The sequence below is a fragment of the Tricharina praecox genome (genome assembly GCF_024521635.1).
Source record: "Tricharina praecox strain CBS 144465 chromosome Unknown BZA05scaffold_26, whole genome shotgun sequence".
In the NCBI taxonomy this organism is placed as follows: domain Eukaryota; kingdom Fungi; phylum Ascomycota; class Pezizomycetes; order Pezizales; family Pyronemataceae; genus Tricharina; species Tricharina praecox.
Window position 1 is genome coordinate 363,174 of NW_026250428.1, and position 19,400 is coordinate 382,573.

General features: G+C 55.8%; 4 protein-coding genes across 4 annotated transcripts; 2 read left to right on the forward strand and 2 right to left on the reverse strand.

Moving 5' to 3' along the window:
- Positions 1-481: 481 nt before the first annotated feature.
- On the forward strand, positions 482-1,902 carry BZA05DRAFT_459025 (Squalene/phytoene synthase; the record flags this gene model as incomplete). The annotated part of the gene is made up of 2 exons (XM_051487621.1): positions 482-1,720; positions 1,774-1,902. Exons 1-2 carry the CDS (start codon positions 815-817, stop codon positions 1,900-1,902), a joined length of 1,035 nt encoding a protein of 344 aa, XP_051336486.1. The 5' UTR covers positions 482-814.
- Positions 1,903-2,618: 716 nt separating this feature from the next.
- BZA05DRAFT_146771 (uncharacterized protein) lies at positions 2,619-4,409 on the reverse strand. Its single transcript, XM_051478961.1, has 3 exons — positions 4,024-4,409; positions 3,217-3,945; positions 2,619-3,160 (listed from the first exon to the last, which is right to left on the reverse strand). The coding sequence occupies exons 1-3, from the start codon at positions 4,240-4,242 to the stop codon at positions 2,855-2,857; spliced, it is 1,254 nt and encodes a 417-aa protein (XP_051336487.1). The 5' UTR covers positions 4,243-4,409; the 3' UTR covers positions 2,619-2,854.
- A 2,911-nt stretch (positions 4,410-7,320) lies between these two features.
- On the forward strand, positions 7,321-11,553 carry BZA05DRAFT_407982 (P-loop containing nucleoside triphosphate hydrolase protein). Its single transcript, XM_051484672.1, has 7 exons — positions 7,321-7,652; positions 7,793-7,813; positions 7,885-8,822; positions 8,942-9,980; positions 10,046-10,569; positions 10,624-10,934; positions 10,992-11,553. Exons 1-7 carry the CDS (start codon positions 7,590-7,592, stop codon positions 11,369-11,371), a joined length of 3,276 nt encoding a protein of 1,091 aa, XP_051336488.1. The 5' UTR covers positions 7,321-7,589; the 3' UTR covers positions 11,372-11,553.
- A 5,150-nt stretch (positions 11,554-16,703) lies between these two features.
- Positions 16,704-17,819, reverse strand: BZA05DRAFT_407988 (uncharacterized protein). Its single transcript, XM_051484673.1, has 2 exons — positions 17,504-17,819; positions 16,704-17,411 (listed from the first exon to the last, which is right to left on the reverse strand). Exons 1-2 carry the CDS (start codon positions 17,529-17,531, stop codon positions 16,897-16,899), a joined length of 543 nt encoding a protein of 180 aa, XP_051336489.1. The 5' UTR covers positions 17,532-17,819; the 3' UTR covers positions 16,704-16,896.
- Between the last annotated feature and the right edge of the window lie 1,581 nt (positions 17,820-19,400).

The window sequence follows — 19,400 nt, forward strand, 5'->3', positions numbered from 1 at the left end:
AACATTAATTCCCATAGAAGTTCCTTTACCTAGGAAGTTGGCTTTGGATGTTGACAGTAAATGTCTTCGAGGGTTGAAATGGAAATGTGGAAGTGGAGTTTTATGGAAAGAAGAGGATGTTGTAGAAAGAAGAGGATGTTGTAGAAAGAAGAGGATGTTGTAGAAAGAAGAGGATGTTGTAGAAAGAAGAGGGTGTTGTAGAAAGAAGAGGATGTTGTAGGAAGAAGAAGAGGAGGAGGAGACGGAGCTTTGTTGGAGCTTTTGTAGCTCTCGTGTGTGGGGTGCAATTTGTGCCAAGACTCCGTCAAGCTTTAAGGCTGAGGGTAAAGTCTTGGCTGTCGTGTACATCTCACGTGACTGCGGATACTCTATTGATGTTAAGCGAGCCTGCGCGACAGGCGCAAATGCGTTTCTGCAGCGAGATGCCTGTGAAGTATTTTCCGTATTCTATTTCAACTACAAATTGAGTCTTCAAAGTGAGAATAAACACATGCAGAGAGTGAAATCTAGCCACATCCGCAGCCACCGCCACCAGCCACACTTACCAAACCCGATGACCGCCGAATTTTGTTTTTCGGTCACAACCGACGGCTGACAGCTCTAGCGTACAGAGTCGGCGTCCCGTCGGTGACTCGGTTCGGCGGTGCGATGAGACGGGACGAGATGTACCAACTATAATTCATAGCCACCCGATTGGCTGTCAACCCTTCGCCGACCGACCGCACCGATTACGTCACGGCACATCACCATTCTCGTTCGCATTTCGCGCCCTTTCCACCCCGCCCTTTCCGCACCACCGCCCTCTCCATCCACAATGCCGCCCGCCCGCCTCCTCTCACGAGCGCCCTCCCTCCTCCGTTCCGCCCCACGCCGCCTCGCCTCCACCAGCACCAGAACCTCCCCTTCCCCACCAAAACTAACCACCGCCTCCGCGCGAACGCACTGCCTCTCTCTCCTGCGACACAGCGACCACTCAGCCTACATCCTCTCTACCTTCCAGCCCCCGTCCGCCCGGGACGCCTTCATCGCGCTGCGGGCCTTCAACCTGGAATTATCCTCCGTCGACAGCGTAACCTCCAATGTCGCAGTCGGGCGGTTACGCCTACAATTCTGGCGGGAGTCCATTTCCGCCGTCCTTTCCCCCATCTCCTCCGCGCGGGGTGTGGTGCCGGCGGAACCCGTCACAGCCCTCCTTTACAACTCCCTCCACACCGACGGCGCAAAGCTGAGCAAATCGTTCCTGCACCGGGTCATCGCGGCGCGGGAGGCATATCTGGGCGCGGCGCCGTTCGCGACGCTGGGTGATCTCGAGGCGTACGCGGAGAATACGTACGGCTCGCTGCAGTACCTCAACCTCGAGGCGTGTAAGCAAAGGAACACCGCGCTGGATCATGTTGGCAGTCATGTTGGCAAAGCGGAGGGCGTGGTCGCGGTGTTGAGGGGGGTGCCGTTGCTTGCTGCGAGCGGGGCGGGAGGGGGTGGGGCGGGGGGAAGTGGGGGTGGGGGGCAAGGGGCGGTCGTCCTGCCCCTGGACGTGTGTGCGGAGTTTGGGCTCAGGCAGGAGGATGTACTCCGCCGCGGCGGGGACGCGCCGGGGCTGAAGGACGCGGTTTTTAAAGTCGCGACGCTGGCGAATGATCATCTCATCACTGCGCGGAAGATGCTGGATGACGCGGGGGAGGCGGCGAGCGGCGCAGCGTTCGCGTCGTTTTTGCCCGCGGTATGGCACTCACTCTTTAAGAAGGGAGGTAGGCAGGCTGACGAAGCGGATAGGTCCCGACAACACTCTACCTCGAGCGCCTGGAAAAGGCGGATTTCAACCCGTTCGCGCCGGCGCTGATGCGGCGGCAGTGGACGCTGCCGTGGCGGGCGTATCGGGCTTACACTACCAAGAAATTCTAGACGAGACGGGACGAGACAAAAGACACGGTGGGTGGTTTGTGCGGCGTGCCATTGCCATGTACATATGATACGATAGTGATAGTGAGTGATAGTAAACCGTGAATAATATTTGATGTCGAAGCCAACCAAACCAGCCAGCGGAATCCATCGCTATCGCTATCCTATCGACCGAATCAAGTTCAATCCAGTTCAATCCACCCACCGCACCGCATCGATCAGACAGACAGACGGTCAGACAAGTTTTCCTTCCTCCCATTTGTACATACAGACGAAGGACAAGATGAAAGGAACGGAGTTGGGGGGTGTGAGAGAGGGGAGGGGGAGGGGGGGGTACACCGTACAATGCCTATTACAGAACAGAAAAGGACAAAAAACTCGTATACTTTATACAATGAAACAGAACGGTATGGGATGGTGGGGAAGGGAGGCCTCAAAATTATCATCGTATCAACACGGGAGGGAGGCCGAAGATAGAAGATAGAAGATAAAAAAAGTAAAAAAAGTAAAAAAAAGTAAAAAAAGTAAAAAAAAATCGAAACGCCGAGTGCAAACTTATGTTAAGGAAAAGAAAAAAGAGTGATAACTAGCAGCAGTGGGAGGGGGAATATGTAGGAAATGAGAGAGACAGAGAAGACAGAGAGACAGAGAGACAGACGGAGAAGACAGGCTACGAATACAAAGAGGGACTGATGGGTCAGGTGAAGCAAGGGTTCAAGTTCAAGTTCAAATGAAAAACGCAAATGTGTTGTGACTCTGTATGTATGACGCGTGTGTGCCTGTGTGTTTCGCTATTGCCATTGCCGTTGCCGAAATTTGGTCAAACCCCGGAGGTCCAAGCGGAGAATGAACAGTGCAGACGAAGGATCGCTCAATGAAAAAGGGAAAAGATGCATCTACCGGTGCCAGAATCGCCAGCAAGGAGAATCGGGTGGACTTTGTGGGTGCCGAGATATTAGTGTACCGCTGTTGGTGCTGGCGCTGGTGTTGGTGCTGCTGCTGCTGCTGCTGCTGCCGGCGCAGGGACGGATGGTGCCTGGGTTGGCGGTGGTGTTGGCGGCAAGGGAGCTTTGCTCTTGGCCAGCGTGCTCTTGAGAGCTCCCAGGACCTTGACGAGAACCTCCTCATCCGGCGCCGAGAACCTGTACGCTTTCGACTCCGAGATGATCTGTAGGCAGTGTCGCCTCGATCGCGACAGAGGATCGATCTCGACCGCATCGACGACGCTGTCGAGTGGTAGGATCTTGATTGCTCGGTATTCCTGGGCAGACGTCAGTCAATATTGGCTGGGCAGTGGGCGACACGGATCAAACTGACCTCCTCGTTCTTGTAGAAACCAATGTTGATGTTGCGCACGACTATCCAGTACCTCTTCCACTGCTTCACGCCTCCTTTCGACTTCAAACAGTAAAGATAACCATGCCAGATGACTCTCGGTAACTGCTCAGTCGACGAGTAACCCGACCCGTTCCGTGCGATTCTGGGCGGATCCACGCTCGTGGTCTTGCTATCGGTAGTCTCACCACCGGAGAGAAAGCCAGCATCGTGGTGTTGCGCGAGCGACAGCTGCGACACCCGCGCCGCATCCGACAGCGACGAAACGGATCCGACATCGGGCCCGGAGTAGTCCAGAGTCTGCGACGACACCCGCCCACCGTTACCAACTCCCGCTCCAAACACCTTTGCGCGTTTGCTTGCACTCACACTCATACCCGGGGCATGTCCCTGCAGCGGCGGACTCGCGATCCCCGCTGCCGCGATCGGCGAGCTCAGCATCATGTCCCCCGGCACCTCCTGCGCGACCGCTGCCCAGATCTTCTCGGTCCAGTCCTTGGTCTCCTCCTCCGACTCGGAGCGGAAATGGAAGTTCTTGGAATTCGTGAACACGCCGAACGCGAACGGGGGATGCTTCTGCTTGGGGTCCTTGAGGACCGTCACGGCGGTGACATCGGACAGGTAGATCTGGCGATGGATTTTGTACTCCTTCTGGTCCTTGTAGCACGAGAGACGGTCTGCTCGCAGCACGAACCATCGACGTTTCCAGCCCTACGCAAGCAAAAGCATCAGTCCACTGCGGGGGGGGGGGGGGGGGGGAAGGGCGAGAACAGCGGCGAGGATCGGTACCTTTGTCTTTCTCGTGCGTTTGTGGAGCCAGCCGCTTTTGAGCACTCTGTCCTGAAGGAAGGCGCCGTCCTGATCCACCGGCGGTCCCGTGTTGATCTTGAGAGTTGCGAGTTGCGAGGACAAGGACTGTGGCGCGGGCGTCTGTGGCTGCGTCTGTGGCTGCGTCGTCGTCGTCGCGGTCGCCGAGACGGCAGGAGGCTCCATCTGAGTGTTCGACATGTCCGACTACTTGTTGGTAACTAAGGCTAGGCTTGGTATGTGTGTGTATTTCGAAGGGGGTTGTCGATTCGTCAGGCTATGACGACGCGGAGGAGTGGGAGGAGTGCGGAAGTGGAGATGTTGCAGTATGCAGGTCAAGTTCTGGTGGTATGCGAGAGCGCCCGGGAGATTTTGATTCGACGGGAGATGGGGGGGGGGATGGGAATTAGAGTGAGAACAGGGGGCTGTAGCGGTGATGGTGTTTGACGGGCGCACAGCAGTTGCAGTTATAGACGGGCGCAGGCGCGGGATTAGTAGAAGGCAGAACGGCTGGCGATGGAGATGATGGCAGAGGATGGTCAGGACGATGGCATTTCCGACTCGAGAGCAGATTAGAAGAAGGCGGTGGCATTCAAGAGATTCGATTCCGGTGGGAGGTGAGTGTTTCCGAACGGTAGAGCGAGCGCGTGCGTGCGGTTTAGGTGTGACGTTCCAAAGGAGAGGCGGGCGGGCGAGGAGAACGGACGGAACGGTGCGCACAGCGCAGACGGTTTGTTTTGGGTTATTCAGGAGAGAGGGAGCGAGGGAGTTTGAAGAGGTATTATTAGAAGCGACGCTATGGGCCACCGACACAATTAGAGGCCGCCCGTAGAGGCTAGCACAGTCATGAAGGATGAAGAAGCCGCGAGTTGAAGACGGACTGGATAGGTGGATATCGCGATCGAGTCGTCAGAGGGCGAGGGCAACATGACTGGGCATCCAACGGGAGAGAGGCGCAGAGAGACCCGCATGGTGTCGTCTCCGGTCTTCTTCTCGTACGCTACTACCGTATGTACTCACCAACGTCCCGGCGTTGCACACGAGCGTCCGCAGTGATTCCGAACTCAAACCCAGCGAGTCCGCGTCCACGGCGCACATCCGTTTCTTTTTCTGGCGAACCGGCAGATCTCACGCGAGCACGGGCCAGTCAGACAGACATTGTCTTCGCACAATAACCGTTGTCGCCGCCGGATGGGATGGCGAATAGAGTACAGAGACCAGCCCGGATACCGGTTTGGGCGCCGACGGGTGCACCGAACCTTCACGGCTGCGTGTAGCTCAAGGGGTTTTCGCCAGCAAACTCACTCGCGTGGCTGCCCCGTTCTCGGCCAGATTCTGCCAGATTCTGCTACCGCGAGCCTATTTCCCCCCGACGTTCTGTGGCAGCCGTTCCCGGCCGGTCCAGCGCGAACAGTCCATTTCCGGTGGTTGTGGAGGAGGAGGAGAAGATGAAGCGGTTTGCGTTTCCTATGTACATACCGCACATCTCACCCGGTCCGTTTGCAGACGCACTGCACTCGTAGAGTATTCGACCAAGGACGGACGCCTTCGCTCGCATAAAGTCACCACGGCCATAACCATATGTATGTAGAGTATGCATACTCGCCGAACCGTAACTTCGTTGTCTCTCGAAGGTTACCCCCTAGTTTCACAATGATATAAGCTCACCATGGGTTCCCGGTGGTGAGTTATCAATACAATCAATACACATAATGCGATCACCGAAACAGAAAATAAAGATCAATTGAACCCCTAAGATCCCCAGTCGCACACCCAACGAACCCTACGGATCTTCTCGGCGTGCGGGAACTGCTCTGCTCCCGGTATATAGTCGGCGCAGCTTCGGCTCCTCTCCGACAGTATGGACGACCCCCAACAACCGATCCAAGACGCCTTCCCCGTTCCTTCTCTTCTCTTCTGGGCGTCGCAAATCACAAAGGCAAGACAAGAACCGACCGTGCAAGCGATACTTCCGCGGACCGGAATTCCATGTTGACTGCGTATCTTCGGCCCCCGTGGAGCATGGTCCCTCCTGCCACGCCCTTGAGCGCCATCTCCTCCACCCTTGCGAAACAAACTTCCCGGAACCAGTAGTGCATGTTGTATGCATATAGGTAGGCGAGCATTATTCGGCCGAAGCTTGGCGTATGTATTGTACATAACTGCTCCCCTCCAGGACCCGCAAGTAGTCGGCGCAGGTCTATGTACATACCGGTATCCCCCGGCGAACGTGTGAACCTGCGCCGTGTCTTGTGGCCACATCCAGCGTGCGTGTAAGGAATACTCTAGCTCGTGCCTGTTGGAGCCGGGGCTGCTCTCGCAAATCGAACAGCGAATGCATTATGCATCGACGTCGCCGCGAGTCCAACGATGCGTTCCTCGTGGGAGTGTGGATGTGAAACAGTCGTCTTCGGCAGCTGGGATCGACGCCGAGGCGAGGCGACCGGCCGGTCGTGCACATGTCTCAGGCTCCTCGAATGCCGCGGGTGTGATGCCGATTCGTGCACGGAAAATGTACTACAGCGGTATCGTGACTTGCAATTGAGCGTCAGAACAGCCAAAACTATGTAAGATGGTGAGATGGAATACTGATACCAGTTTCTGCGCTGGACTGTTGAGTTCATCCAGCCGGTGCTGGTGCCGTAGTCGTTCTGATCGTTAAGAACTTGCCCCGGCGGTCTTCAAGAGTCCACTAACTGCCATTGATCTCACGGCTCCGCACGGGGATGAACGGAAGCTGACGGACGGTCTTGAGTTCCTGCCTCTGTAGCTGCATTGCCTGCAGTACGTCGTGTTTGATAACGGCCGGGGTCTTCGTGCGACTTTCGTGAACATCTGCAGAGCGTATAATAGCTTCATAGTGTCGGAAGCTCCAGATTCTGACGAGCGTCGGCCTAATCCTCAGGGGAAAGAACAGCAGTGGATCTCATCGCAGCGTGTTGATACGACGGTGGATACGGACGGGAAGATTGTAGCGAATGCACGGGTAGTTCGTGAACGGTGAGGTTGGACTCGACTATCTTCTTGGGTGGTCCGATACGTAGAAGAGATCAACAGCTCCAACAATCCAATCCGTCTCTCGACCACATCCTTGGTGGCAGGACAGCCCGACACAACGGTCAGCCAGACGGGTGCGGGGCAGGTCCACAGGCGGGTAAGCAACCACTTTCCCTCACGGGCATCGCGCCATCTAACTCTGTAACGCAACGGCAGTGCAAGGACACCCCTAGACACCTGTGTCCCCCGAGCGCCGGGGGGTTGCTCATCATGGATGCATCATGAGTCGCGCGCTGGTTGGGGCCATAACTAGAGAAAACCCATCCCCGCAATCGAAAGAATCACCAATTCAATTCACTTATCTAACTTGTTCTTCGCTTTCCCCTCACCAGTGTTTCAACACCACCACAACCGCGCAAACCAACAGGACACTCTCCACAGTCTGAATTGTATCGAACGCTCTTTCACTCACTCACACACTGTATCACTTGCACCCGCCGTTGCATAACCTATAGCCCCGAGTCGATTGCCGTATCAGAAGCACGTCCGATATGCCGCCCATCACCCCGGCCCAGGTTGTGGCCCTGCAGAAGAACAGCGCAAACATCCGAAACGTGAGTCGGAATGCTTCTAGCCAGCAGCTCTACCATAGCGATCCAAGTCTTCTGGCTGCCATGTCACACTACTATGCTTCTTCCGCACTCGTACGAATCCACCGATAGATAGATACTGACTTGCCCGGCCGTGCCTGCAGATTTGTATTTTGGCACACGTTGTACGCTACCTCTCCTCCTCCTCCTCCTTTCGGGATAGACCACGATCTTAACCCTCCCTCGTGCCGTCCAGGACCACGGAAAAACATCACTGAGCGACTGCCTCCTCTCGACGAATGGCATCGTGTCCGCGAAGCTCGCGGGGCGAGTGCGGTACCTAGACTCACGGCCGGACGAGCAGCTGCGGGGAATCACGATGGAGTCGTCCGCGATCTCGCTGTACTTCCGGATGCTGCGGCGCCTGCCGCCGGCAGACGGCGCAGAAGTCGAGCCGCAGGCGGAGGAGTATCTGGTGAACCTGATCGATTCGCCGGGACACATCGACTTCTCGTCGGAGGTGTCGACTGCATCACGACTGTGCGATGGTGCGGTCGTGCTGGTGGATGCGGTCGAGGGCGTGTGCTCGCAAACGGTCACCGTGCTGCGACAGGCTTGGATCGAACATATCAAGCCCATCTTGGTCATCAACAAGATTGATCGCCTGATCACGGAGCTCCAGCTCAGCCCCGAGGAGGCGTTCGATCGCATGTCGAAGACGGTGGAACAGGTCAATGCGGTCATGGGCAGCTTCTTTGCTGGCGAGCGCATGGAGGAGGACCTTAGGTGGCGCGAGGTGCTGGAAGCAAGGCTGGCCGCCGCAAAGGAACAGTCGGATAAGGGACTCCCGGAGAATCCTGAGACCTCCGATGATAACACGCCAGCTGAGTTCGAGGAGAAGGACGACGAGGAAATCTACTTTGCGCCGGAAAAGCACAACGTCATCTTTGCCAGCGCCATCGATGGATGGGCCTTCACGATCCGTCAGTTCGCTAACATTTACGAAAAGAAGCTGGGCATCAAGAAGTCGGTGCTGGAGAAGGTCCTGTGGGGCAAATATTACCTGGATCCCAAGACGAAGCGTGTTCTCCAGGAGAAGCATCTGAAGGGGCGGAAATTGAAGCCCATGTTTGTCTCGTTAGTGCTGGAAACCATCTGGGCTGTCTATCAGTCCGCCGGAACCGTGCCGCAGCAGTACGTGGCACATCCTTCTCCGTGTTGCTTTTTCTGTTTTCTGTTTTCTGCGTTGTTTAGCTTGTTCTGCCAAATACATTCCATTCGAACTGAGGCTCATGAAAACTCGTGTCCCGTAGAGGCGGCCAGGACCTACAAAAGGTGGAGAAGATCATCAAATCCCTGAACCTCCGGGTGCTTCCCCGTGAGATGCGGACCAAGGACGAGCGGCAACTGCTGCAGACGGTCATGATGCAGTGGCTGCCACTATCCACCGCGCTGCTGGTGTCCGTGGTCGAGCAGATTCCGGCGCCCCCACAAGCCCAGAAGGAGAGGATGCCGCACGTCCTTGCGTCCGCGCCCGGAAGCGAGGCCGTGTCCGAGGAGGTCAAGAACGCAATCTTCAACTTCGATGTGAGTCCGGACGCTCCGGTCGTTGCCTATGTCAGCAAAATGGTGTCGGTTCCTGCGAACGAACTGAAGAAGATCCGGCGCGTGACGCTCTCGGCGGCGGAGATGAGGGAACTCGGTCGTAGGAAAACTATTGAGCTGGCGAGGCAACTTGCTGCCCAGGGGAGGGCTAGTGATGCTGCTGCTGCTGCGGCTGCGGCTGCTGATGCAGTGCGGGAAGAGTATGGGAGCGACGTTGTGGACGTTGTTGAGGACGTTGTTGAGGATGATGGAGGACCGGCAGAAAAGGAGAAGCCGCAAGAGGAGGAAGACGAGCGGGAGCAGCTGATCGGATTCGCCCGTGTCTACTCCGGAACCGTCAAGATCGGACAGGAACTCTATGTCCTCGGACCGAAGTACAATCCCATGTTCCCCAACCAGCACATTCAGAAGGTCAAGGTTGCGGATTTGTACTACATGATGGGCAAGGATTTGGAAGCCCTCGACGAAGTGCCCGCCGGAAACGTGTTTGGTATCGCGGGACTGGAGGGCAAGATCCTCAAGAGTGGAACTCTGATCAGCGTTGAGAACGGCGGTCTCAATCTTGCGGGTGTCAACCTCGGTGCTGCACCCATCGTCAGAGTTGCTCTTGAGCCCAGGAATCCCAGTGAGATGGGCAAGTTGATTGAGGGCTTGAAGTTGCTGGAGCAGGCAGATCCTTGTGCCGAGTACATGGTGCAGGACAACGGAGAGCATGTCATCTTGACAGCCGGCGAGCTGCACCTGGAGGTACCGTATCCTACTACCCTCGCGAGTCATGTTGCATCATCATCACTGACGGCTCCTGTATCTAGCGATGCTTAAAAGATCTCAAGGAACGGTTCGCAAAGATCGATATCCAGTCCTCGTCTCCTATCGTACCTTTCCGTGAGACTATCGTGGTCGCTTCCGAGATGGCTCCTCCGAAAGACCCGAACCTTCCCCGCGGCACCGTCAATGCCGTCACTCCATCAAAGCAGATCACGGTCCGCGTGCGGACGAGACCCCTACCCCCCGCCGTAACGAAGTTTCTGCTCGACAACAACGCATCCATCACACTGCTGTACGCGGTGAAACGGGGAAAGGAAGAGCGGGCGGGCGAAGAGGACGAGGCGGCTGCCGGGCAATCGAAGGAGGGTGAAAACAGCGCACAGGCGAAGCTGAAGCTGTTGGGCGTCGAGGAGATCAGACAGGGCTTGCAGAAGGCGTTTGATAGTGCGCCGTCGAAGGAGAGGGACACTTGGGCCGGCGTCTTGGATAGAATTATCGCGTTCGGGCCGCGGAGGATCGGTCCGAATGTTCTGATCGATGCAACGCTGGAGCGTGGGTTCCGTAAACTGTGAGTTGGTTCCGTGCCGAGGATACGGACGTCATGTTAACGGGAGCTCAAAAGGCTGTCGGACAATCCGGTTGTGGATAACGAACGCTCGGAGGCGCTTTCCGCGCGGGATTTCGAAGACAAGATCTCGCATGCCTTCCAGCTCGCAACCTACCAGGGACCGCTCTGCAACGAGCAAGTCCAGGGTATCGCCGTCTTTGTCGAGGAAACCGTTATCGTTGCCTCGAAGGAGGAGGATCTGCAGGTTGCGAGAACCGAGAACTTCCAGGTCATCAGCGCCGTCCAGGCAGCCATCCGTCAGGGCTTCCTCGATTGGTCGCCCCGGTTGATGCTGGCTATGTACTCCTGCGATGTCCAAACCTCCAGTAAGTGCCCCCTCCCCCCTACCGCGGTCACTCGTTCTGAATGTTAACCCCACACAGTGGAAGCACTAGGCCGAGTGCACGACACGATCGCGATGCGCGGCGGACGCACGACGGCCGAAGACCAAGAAGAGGGCACGCCGTTCTGGACGATCCGGGCGTTGATCCCAGTCGCAGAGTCTTTCGGCTTCGCCAACGAGATCCGCAAGAACACACATGGCGAAGCCTCGCCACAGCTGATCTTTAGCGGCTTCGAGATCCTCGATATGGACCCGTTCTGGACGCCGTTCACTGAAGAACAGCTTGAGGATCTGGGAGATGTCGCTGATAAGGAGAATGTCGCGAAGCGCTATATGGATACTATTAGGAAGCGCAAGGGCCTGTTTGTCCAGAAGCGCCTGGTTGTTGGCGCTAATAAGCAGAAGAATTTGAAGCGGTAGATGGTAGGAAGGAAGGTGGGTGATGTGGTAGCTGTGGAATTTAATACCTACCAGTCGGCCGAGTGTCTTGAGAATCTATGTGCCACAGTGTAAACGTGTCGAGCGATGTTCATAGGCCCTGCTCTGTATCTCGAACTACGCCCATCCCGTCTGTAGCATTATGTACTAAACGGTGGCTCGACACACATATCCATACCGATAGCTCCACGAGCTGGCTGATGGAAATATATCTTGCCATATTCAACGGTAGACTCGGTGGGCTCGGTTAAGTCGCCTCGTGTAGTTAGAACCGCAGATGAGTATCCGTGCGATGTCGCTCACTATCAATCACTCGTTTTGGAGAATCAAGCGCAGTTGTCCTATCAGTCGTATACGGATCGTAAAAGGGACTTGTCTCAAACCACTGGAGCCACCGGGGTCACCAGTTTCATACGCTGGACGTGTAGTATAAGTACTTGGAGGTACTTAGAGGTACATATGGTCGGCAACACTGGGGCCTTCGAGAAGACTTTGCTATCCGGGGGAGTAAATAAGAGCTGCCCTTCTACTTTACACAATATATATCAGCGGATAGCCGGCGGTCGTGTTCTCCCTCCGAGGCTGACTGGATTGGGAGGCGATCCGACACCGGGGATCTATACATGAGGCACAATATATCATTCGCCTTGCAATGGGCTTTTTTTCCGCATGGCACTCTGCTCGATATGTACAATTCCAGATGTGCGCTGGTCTATCGGTGAGAAAGCGAGCCGATTACCATTGCTATTGCACTGCTATCCTGTCCGGTTGGAATACGGGAAGCACACCAACCATGACGACAGCCTAGTACCTATGCTCTATCTACAGCCACGGGACGCAAATCTCGCTGTTTCGGCAGAACCGGCGGTAGAAGATTTCTTAAATTCAATGTCAAAGCCCGAGGGGCTACTCCGGTAAAAATTAGTGGTATGCACTCGAGAGAAGGCGAGCTTTCCATGTTTGAACTTTCCATATTCAGATGTGCTCGGCTGGTGCCAAGACTGTTTTCCGTGGTGGATGCACTGCATCACTCGATCCTCCCAAGTGTAGAACTGCATCAAACCTGTGAAAATAACCTGTGGATCGGATCGTTTGATTGCCAAGACGGTGCTCGTAGTGGACGCGCGCCATCACTCGACCTTCACTAAACGTTGAACTCCACCAAACCGGTGAAGCGGGTCGTTTGTTCGACCCCTCGTAGCCCCTTCTGCTCTCTCCCCGCCCACAAACAAACCACAAATCTTCCTACACTACCTCCCCACCTTCAAGTACCCCCCAACCTATAAAGCCAATCCTCTTCCCACTCCTCTTCCTCTCCTACCCACATCGAAACCACAGATCGAACCCACATCGCTTCCTGACCTTCAAGTTCTCTCCACTCACAGAGCCACAGAGCTTTCCACACCAATTCCTCACCTTCAAGTTCTTCCGACATCCAAACCACACATCCTTCCACACCACTTCCTCGCCTTCGAGTTCTCTCCACCCACAGAACCACACATCTTTCCCCACCACTTCCTCACCCCCAAGCTTCCCTCACCCCACATCCACACCCCACATTTTCCCACCCCGCTTCCCTACCTTCAAGCTTCGCTATCATGGCAGCCAACCGCCCCGTCCCCAGTTTCTACCAACCATTCACGCTGCCACCTCGCAACATGGCTGCTAATTCCGCTGCTCACATTCCTGCCGCCATGAATGCTGGCCTCGCTGCTCCCGTTGGTCCGTCCTCGAGGCAGACTGGCGAAGGCGATAGACAGTCGAGCAAGAAGAGGAAAGCTGCAGAGGTCGGCTTGCAGCAGCGAGTTGAATACACGTCTACTGCTAAGGCAGGATCGATGATCGCAGGCGATGGTCAGGAGAAGAATATCAAGAAGAGATCCGGCGATGATCGGGAGCAGACAGAGAAGACTGTTAACAAGACCGACGAAAAGTCGAAGACAAGGTCCCACCGTCATCGTGATGGCAGGTTGGAGTCCCACTTTGGTGCCAGAAGGAGAATCGACGAGAAAAAAGGAGAGGCGGACAACAATTTGAAGTCCAAACATTTAAGCCGTAGGGAGAGATACAAATTGGAAAGACAGGAACGGCGACAACGGCAAAAGAATAAAAAGCCGAAGGAGATGCGCACCCTACAGGAGAGTCAGAAGAAGCATCGTGAGTTTTCTTGTTCAATCTCGTGAGACTTACTATTTACTAACCATCGATGCCTACAGTTGAGCAGCAGGTTTCAGGAGATGAGAAGATTTCGAAAGACGACGAGGCTTTGGGCAATGAGAAGGCTTCGGAAGAACAGATAGACATCAAGAGTTATCGTTACCGAAGTCGAGGCCATAATCGTGATCGTCATGATGGACGTCGTTCCCGTGGGGACAAGGGTTAGTCATCCTCCACTTCTCACTCCTAGTTTAACACAGCTGATGGATGACGTAACCAGATGGTGTGCGTGCTGATAACTCATCCCGTGCTGAAGGCTACGCCAGAGCCGAGAAAATGCCTGCACGTCACCATGCTGATGACCGCAGCCGCATTAGCGTCGACAAGGACTACCGCTACTCGGATCATCGTGACCTCAGTTCTCATCACCGCGCCGAGTTGACTAGCAAGTCTCACCACCACAAGAAATTCGATAACAGCCGCGATCGTCGCCGTGACTACGACCACTCCCACCGCCACCGTTCTCAATCCCCCGGTAGCGAGTCGCGCGGCACTCGCAATTACACGCGTAAGCGTCTTGAAGACGAACGGCGCCGCCTCAAAGAACCCTTAGCCAGTGTCGGACACTACACCGAGAAAGGCAGTAGAACCTTTCGCGAACCGAAACCCCGTCCCGAAAAGTATCAATTCCCAGGCGAGAAACACTACAGCCAGAACCACGACGACGAGATCAATCACACGCAGCATCAATTTCCCCAGCAGTACGAGCACAGCGGCGGTCATCGCGACGAAGTCTCTCACGAGAGCAATCGATATTTCCAGAAGTCCGATCGCGGCAGATCCGACACAAATTCAACCCTCCGACAGGCAGAGGTTCCCAACGCCCAAGACAAGCACGGATACTCCGAAGCGTTCGATCACAAGTTTGATCGTTCCGCAGAACTTGAAGAAGGACAAGCTCCCCAGCATTCTGGGATACCCGGAGAAGAGAGCAAGAGCGACGGGATGTCAGAATCCTACCGCCCATCCTACGGCCGTGCCAGATCCCGCGCCAGATCATCGTCTCCACCCCCACGCCGCAAGCGCTCGCCGAGCTCGTCTCGCAGTCGCAGCAGATCGAGACATGTCCGCTCTAAGCGTGACTATTCGAGATCTCGTTCTCGCCGAGGGGGCAGACGCAATGCCCGAGACTGGGACCGCAGGGACCGCTCGAGGTCGAGGAGGAAAGACCGCTCCAGATCTGTGAGACGGGATAGAGACCGCTCGCGGTCTGTGAGACGGGAGAGGGAGCGCTCCAGGCCCGTACGGCGCGATCGCTCTCGTTCTGCTGGACGGAGGGATCGTGCGCGTGACTGCTCGAGGGACGGAAAGGGCCGGGGCAGTGGCGAGGCGGATGAAGCCACGAAAGAGGCGGTGAAAGAGCCTGCCACGAAAGAGATGGTGAAGGAGTCGTCGAACGATTCGTCGAAGGAGTCCAAGGACCGGAAACCCGTGACGAAAGAGCACAGGGACCGCGACCGAGACCGTGATCGTGACCGAGACCGCTCGCGCGATAGGGGAGGAGTAGCCGGTTGGGATAGGTGGGATGCCCGGGATCGCTCGAGGTCGCGTTCGCGGAGGTCAAGGTCTCGGTCCCGTGGAGATCGTTTCGACTCCAGATCCCGGAGAGATCGCACTCGCGATTACTCTCATCCCGTCAATAGGGACAGGGACAGGTACCGGGACCGAGATCGTGTCCGTGCCCGAGATCGCTCCCGCTCCCGCACTCGCTCGAGGGAACGCACCAAAGACAAGGAATGGGTCCGGAAGGAACCCGAAGCCAAGAAGTCGGAGAGCGCCAAGGAGAAGCCGGTGGAAGGCTCCAAGGAGAAGCCGGTGGAGAAGCACCGAAATCGGGTTGGCGGTCGGGCACCCGACGACAAAGAGAAGGGCAAGGAGCCTTCGGCCGATAAGCTCACGCCGGCCATGAAGTCTGTGCCCGAACAGATGGAGCCAACGGGCAAGGGAATGGGTTCCGGGCGTCCTGTCAGTCCTCCGGCGGAAATTCTCGCGGAGAAAGAGGAGAAGCCAGAGCTTACTCCCACCATCAAGCCCACCTCCGACATGACCGAGAGGATGGGCGATGGGCCCAGCGCGGAGGATCGTCAATCTCCAATGGAGAAAGACGACCTCCGGTCGGCTGTCGACAGACAGCGCGACGAAGCGGGTGAGCGGGAAAAGGAGCGCGAACGCCGGGAAGATGCCGAGCGCGAGCAGAAGCGGCAGCGTGGCGAGCGCCGTAGAGAGCGGGACCTCGAAGAGGCCCGTGAGAAGGAGGAGGAGGCGGCGATCGAGAAGGAGAACGCCGAGAAGCGGGAACAAGTCAAGCTGATTCAGCAAGACTTCAAGAAACGAGGTTATTTTGACCTCGTTCGCGAAGCCATGCTGAAGAAGATTGACGAACTTCCCGAGGGGAAGGCGTTGCTCGAGAAGCTGCAGCAGATCACCATCGCCGAGCTCGATCGTGATGGATCCCTGAGGGTTAGAGACCGATCCAGGGCCGCCGCGAAGATCGAGGAGAAGGCTGCTGCAGAGGGCGCCTACGATGAGATCATGGTCAAGATCGATGAGTTGTTGGATGCCCACGGGGGCATCGACGATATCATCGCGGAAATCATGATTTCCAGGGGCATGACCATCGAAGGGCCCGAGAGCAACGCTGGGGGGGATGAGGACGAGGAGATGGTCGACGTCGACGGGGGCGCAGGAGAGGCGGAGCGCGAGAGGGAGAGGGAGACGGAGGAAGGCGAAGAGATGGCTCTTTCGGTCGAGACCGTGTAGGTTCTCTCACCGCATCACTCTTGCGTCCGTTCCTTTTTTTTCTTTTTTTTGTTGTGCTTTGGGGTCTGCGGTTTGCAGCCAGAATTACATCTTTACTTTTCTGCTCATTGTTTTCTACTTGCTGATCTGCTTCTGTGGATGATCTTGATGTTTGTGGGGGGGGCGTAAAAGATACATGCATATGCGTACGTAATGATGGGCGTTTTAACAGAATTATGTTGGCTTGGGGGTTTCTGATCAGGGCTTTGGTCTGGAGATATACACTACGATGTAAGCATAGCCTAATTGGAATTGTATCTCGATTGCCGGGGCAAGAAACGTGGGCGGTATATAGCAGACACGAAGGTCGAACCGCTCATCCACTAGCTATCCACGATATCATCCTGCTCTCCTTCCATCATTACCCAGCGCTATATATGTGTTTTGGCTGCTATTTAAGCTTCATTGCCGGCCGTCCAAGCTTCCACGGCTAGATACTGAGAATACAGACCAAGCAGATCCAGAGGCTGGCTGCCAATTCGCCAGGCCAACTATAAATCATCTCCAAACGAGAGCTTAACCTTCCGCTTGGGCTTTCCTTTGGCTTTTGGTTTACTCTTTTCCACCGGTGTAGCATCCTCCTCCTCGTCGTCCGCGCCAACAACCTTGCCCACCTTCCGCCTCTTCTTGGCACCAGCCTCAGCGACCCGACTCGTCGCCGCAGCTGCAGCCGCAGGCGGCGCTGGTTCTGGCGCCGGCGCTGTATCGCTGTCGGTCTTATGGTCCTCGCCCACCACCGCCTCCTTCTCCCCTCCCTCCCCCGCCTCCTTCTCCCCTTCCCCATCCCCATCCTCCTCCTCCCCCTCCCCCTCTCCCCTACCAGCTAAACGCTCAAACTCCTCCCTCGAAAGCGCGCTGCCGTCCTCCATCACGTACGCGGGCGCATCGTCGTCGTCGCCCTCGACAGCAACGCGCTTCTTGTTCCGCGGCGCGATGTAGCGCTCCTGCTGGCCTGCGCCTGCTGCTGCACGTCGCATGCGCGAGATGAATGCTGGCTCGCGCATTTCTACGTGGGGGGGCGGTTAGTGGTGGGGAGTAGGGCCAGGACCGGGGACGGGGGTGGGGGGACGAGGGGGATGAGGGGTGGAAGGTAGGTACCGTAGGCGAGTTTTTTGGCGTTGGACATGGTGATTGATCGTGGAGAATTGGGGGAGGGGGGAGGTGCGAGGGTGCGGATGTTGATGTTGATGGGGGTGGACACGACGGCGTGCGTGAGGTGGGTGCACTGCGTGGAGGGTGAGTGGAGCTACCAGGTAGGTGCGTATTTACACGCGCAAAGTGCGATTTGCGCGTTGCAGTGGCTGCCGGAGTACATGTATAAATTGCTCTACTCTATGTACCGATGAGCTTGTCTTCCTCGCAGCGCAGTGTATAGTAGTGTGCACAACCTACTGTTGCTCACTTTACTCTACGACGGCCTCTGTGTTCCCCGTTCGGCTCGGCTTTTAACATCCCGTGCCGTCGCCGAGCGAGCGAGATCAGCCGCGAAGACAGACGCGCGTCCTGGGGCCGGCGTCCGGACCGTGATCCCCTCGTGATCCGGAACCTCGCGGCAGGTGGCCGCAGCGGTGACACTACTGTACCGCAAAAGCCGAGAATCCCCCAGAACCACCATGTGCTTGTTGAGCAGCTAGTGGCTACGATGGACGTCTGGCTCACTCGCACCTTACTCGTGGGGAAATGAATGGACGCTCAGAGCCAATTCTCGTTCGGCACGGACAATTCTAATTCATGCTCACGAACCGACCAACAGTACCTAACGGGGCACACCCCACTCAATCGAGACTGGTGTTGAGATTCACGGGAGTCGGGACGAAGGATTCAATTCTTCTATTGCTATTCTACCAGTGAGAGCGTCGGCAATCTATATACTCTCCACCTCCATGAACGATCTACGTTCCAATAGTGCTGGTTTTAAGGGTGGGCTTCGTCACTCCTTTCAACAACTGGCTGAGTCCATTCACACCGGTGAATGTCGTTATCATCCAAGAGCATCCACAGCCAGTCTCGCTCAGCACCGGCGGAAGCGAGTGACAGTAGCAGAAGGAATGAACCCCAGAAGTACCCATTCAGCCAGCCCTGACTCCAGCCAGCACCTATTCCGCCTGCACATGGTGCCCACTGCCCAGTGAGAGGCAAGCGATAATTGGAAGTCCCACCGATATCTATTCAATGGCATTGTTCAGCGTAGAAAGTATCCATCCAGCACACTGAATAGCAATATTCACCCACCATTGTAATTACGCGGAACTACAATACCAACCTTTACTTTCCTTCCAACGTAGCGGATGCAGTAGCGAACCAGCACTGCATATGAAAGTTTCCAAAATGAATGGGAGCTTCAAGCCCCGGTTCGAGCTCCGAGCCGGTTCATATATCAAAGGTATCCCACTCAACGATCGGGTCAAGGAAAGTAAAAGGTATCTTTGTATTCGTAGTCGTCGTAAGTATACACCAAAAGAAAAGCCCACACACCCGTACAGGTTCCCACCCTATCCCCCCATCTACACAATCATACAAAAGAAAATGGCCCTCGAAACAAGATACACAACAAACCAGTAGAGAAGTTAGGGGGAATGTGATTCATCCGCCATCCACGGACCCTCCTGGCCCCTGGCCACGTACCTATCACATTGAAGGGGGAGAAAAAAAAAGCAATAAAAGAAATGAAGAGGATAAACAGTCATTAGAAGCAAAAAAAAGAAACAAGGAAACTCCTCCCGCTCATCCGGAAACCCAACCCAGTTCTCCTGATATCTTTGATTACCAGCTCCTGAGAACATGACGATGGAGAAAAAAAGTAACCGAGCAATCCCTCTTTCTCGTGGTCGCAAAGCATTAGATATCCCTTCCTCACTTCCTCTCAATTCCTATCGTTTGCCTCCGCCGATGTTGCTTTAGTTTCGTCAGATAGTCGGGGGTGTGCAAGGCCCTCTTTCTCTCCGAAATCGACAGCAGAACAACAACTTCAAGCCTTTCCTTCCTCGCCTGAAAC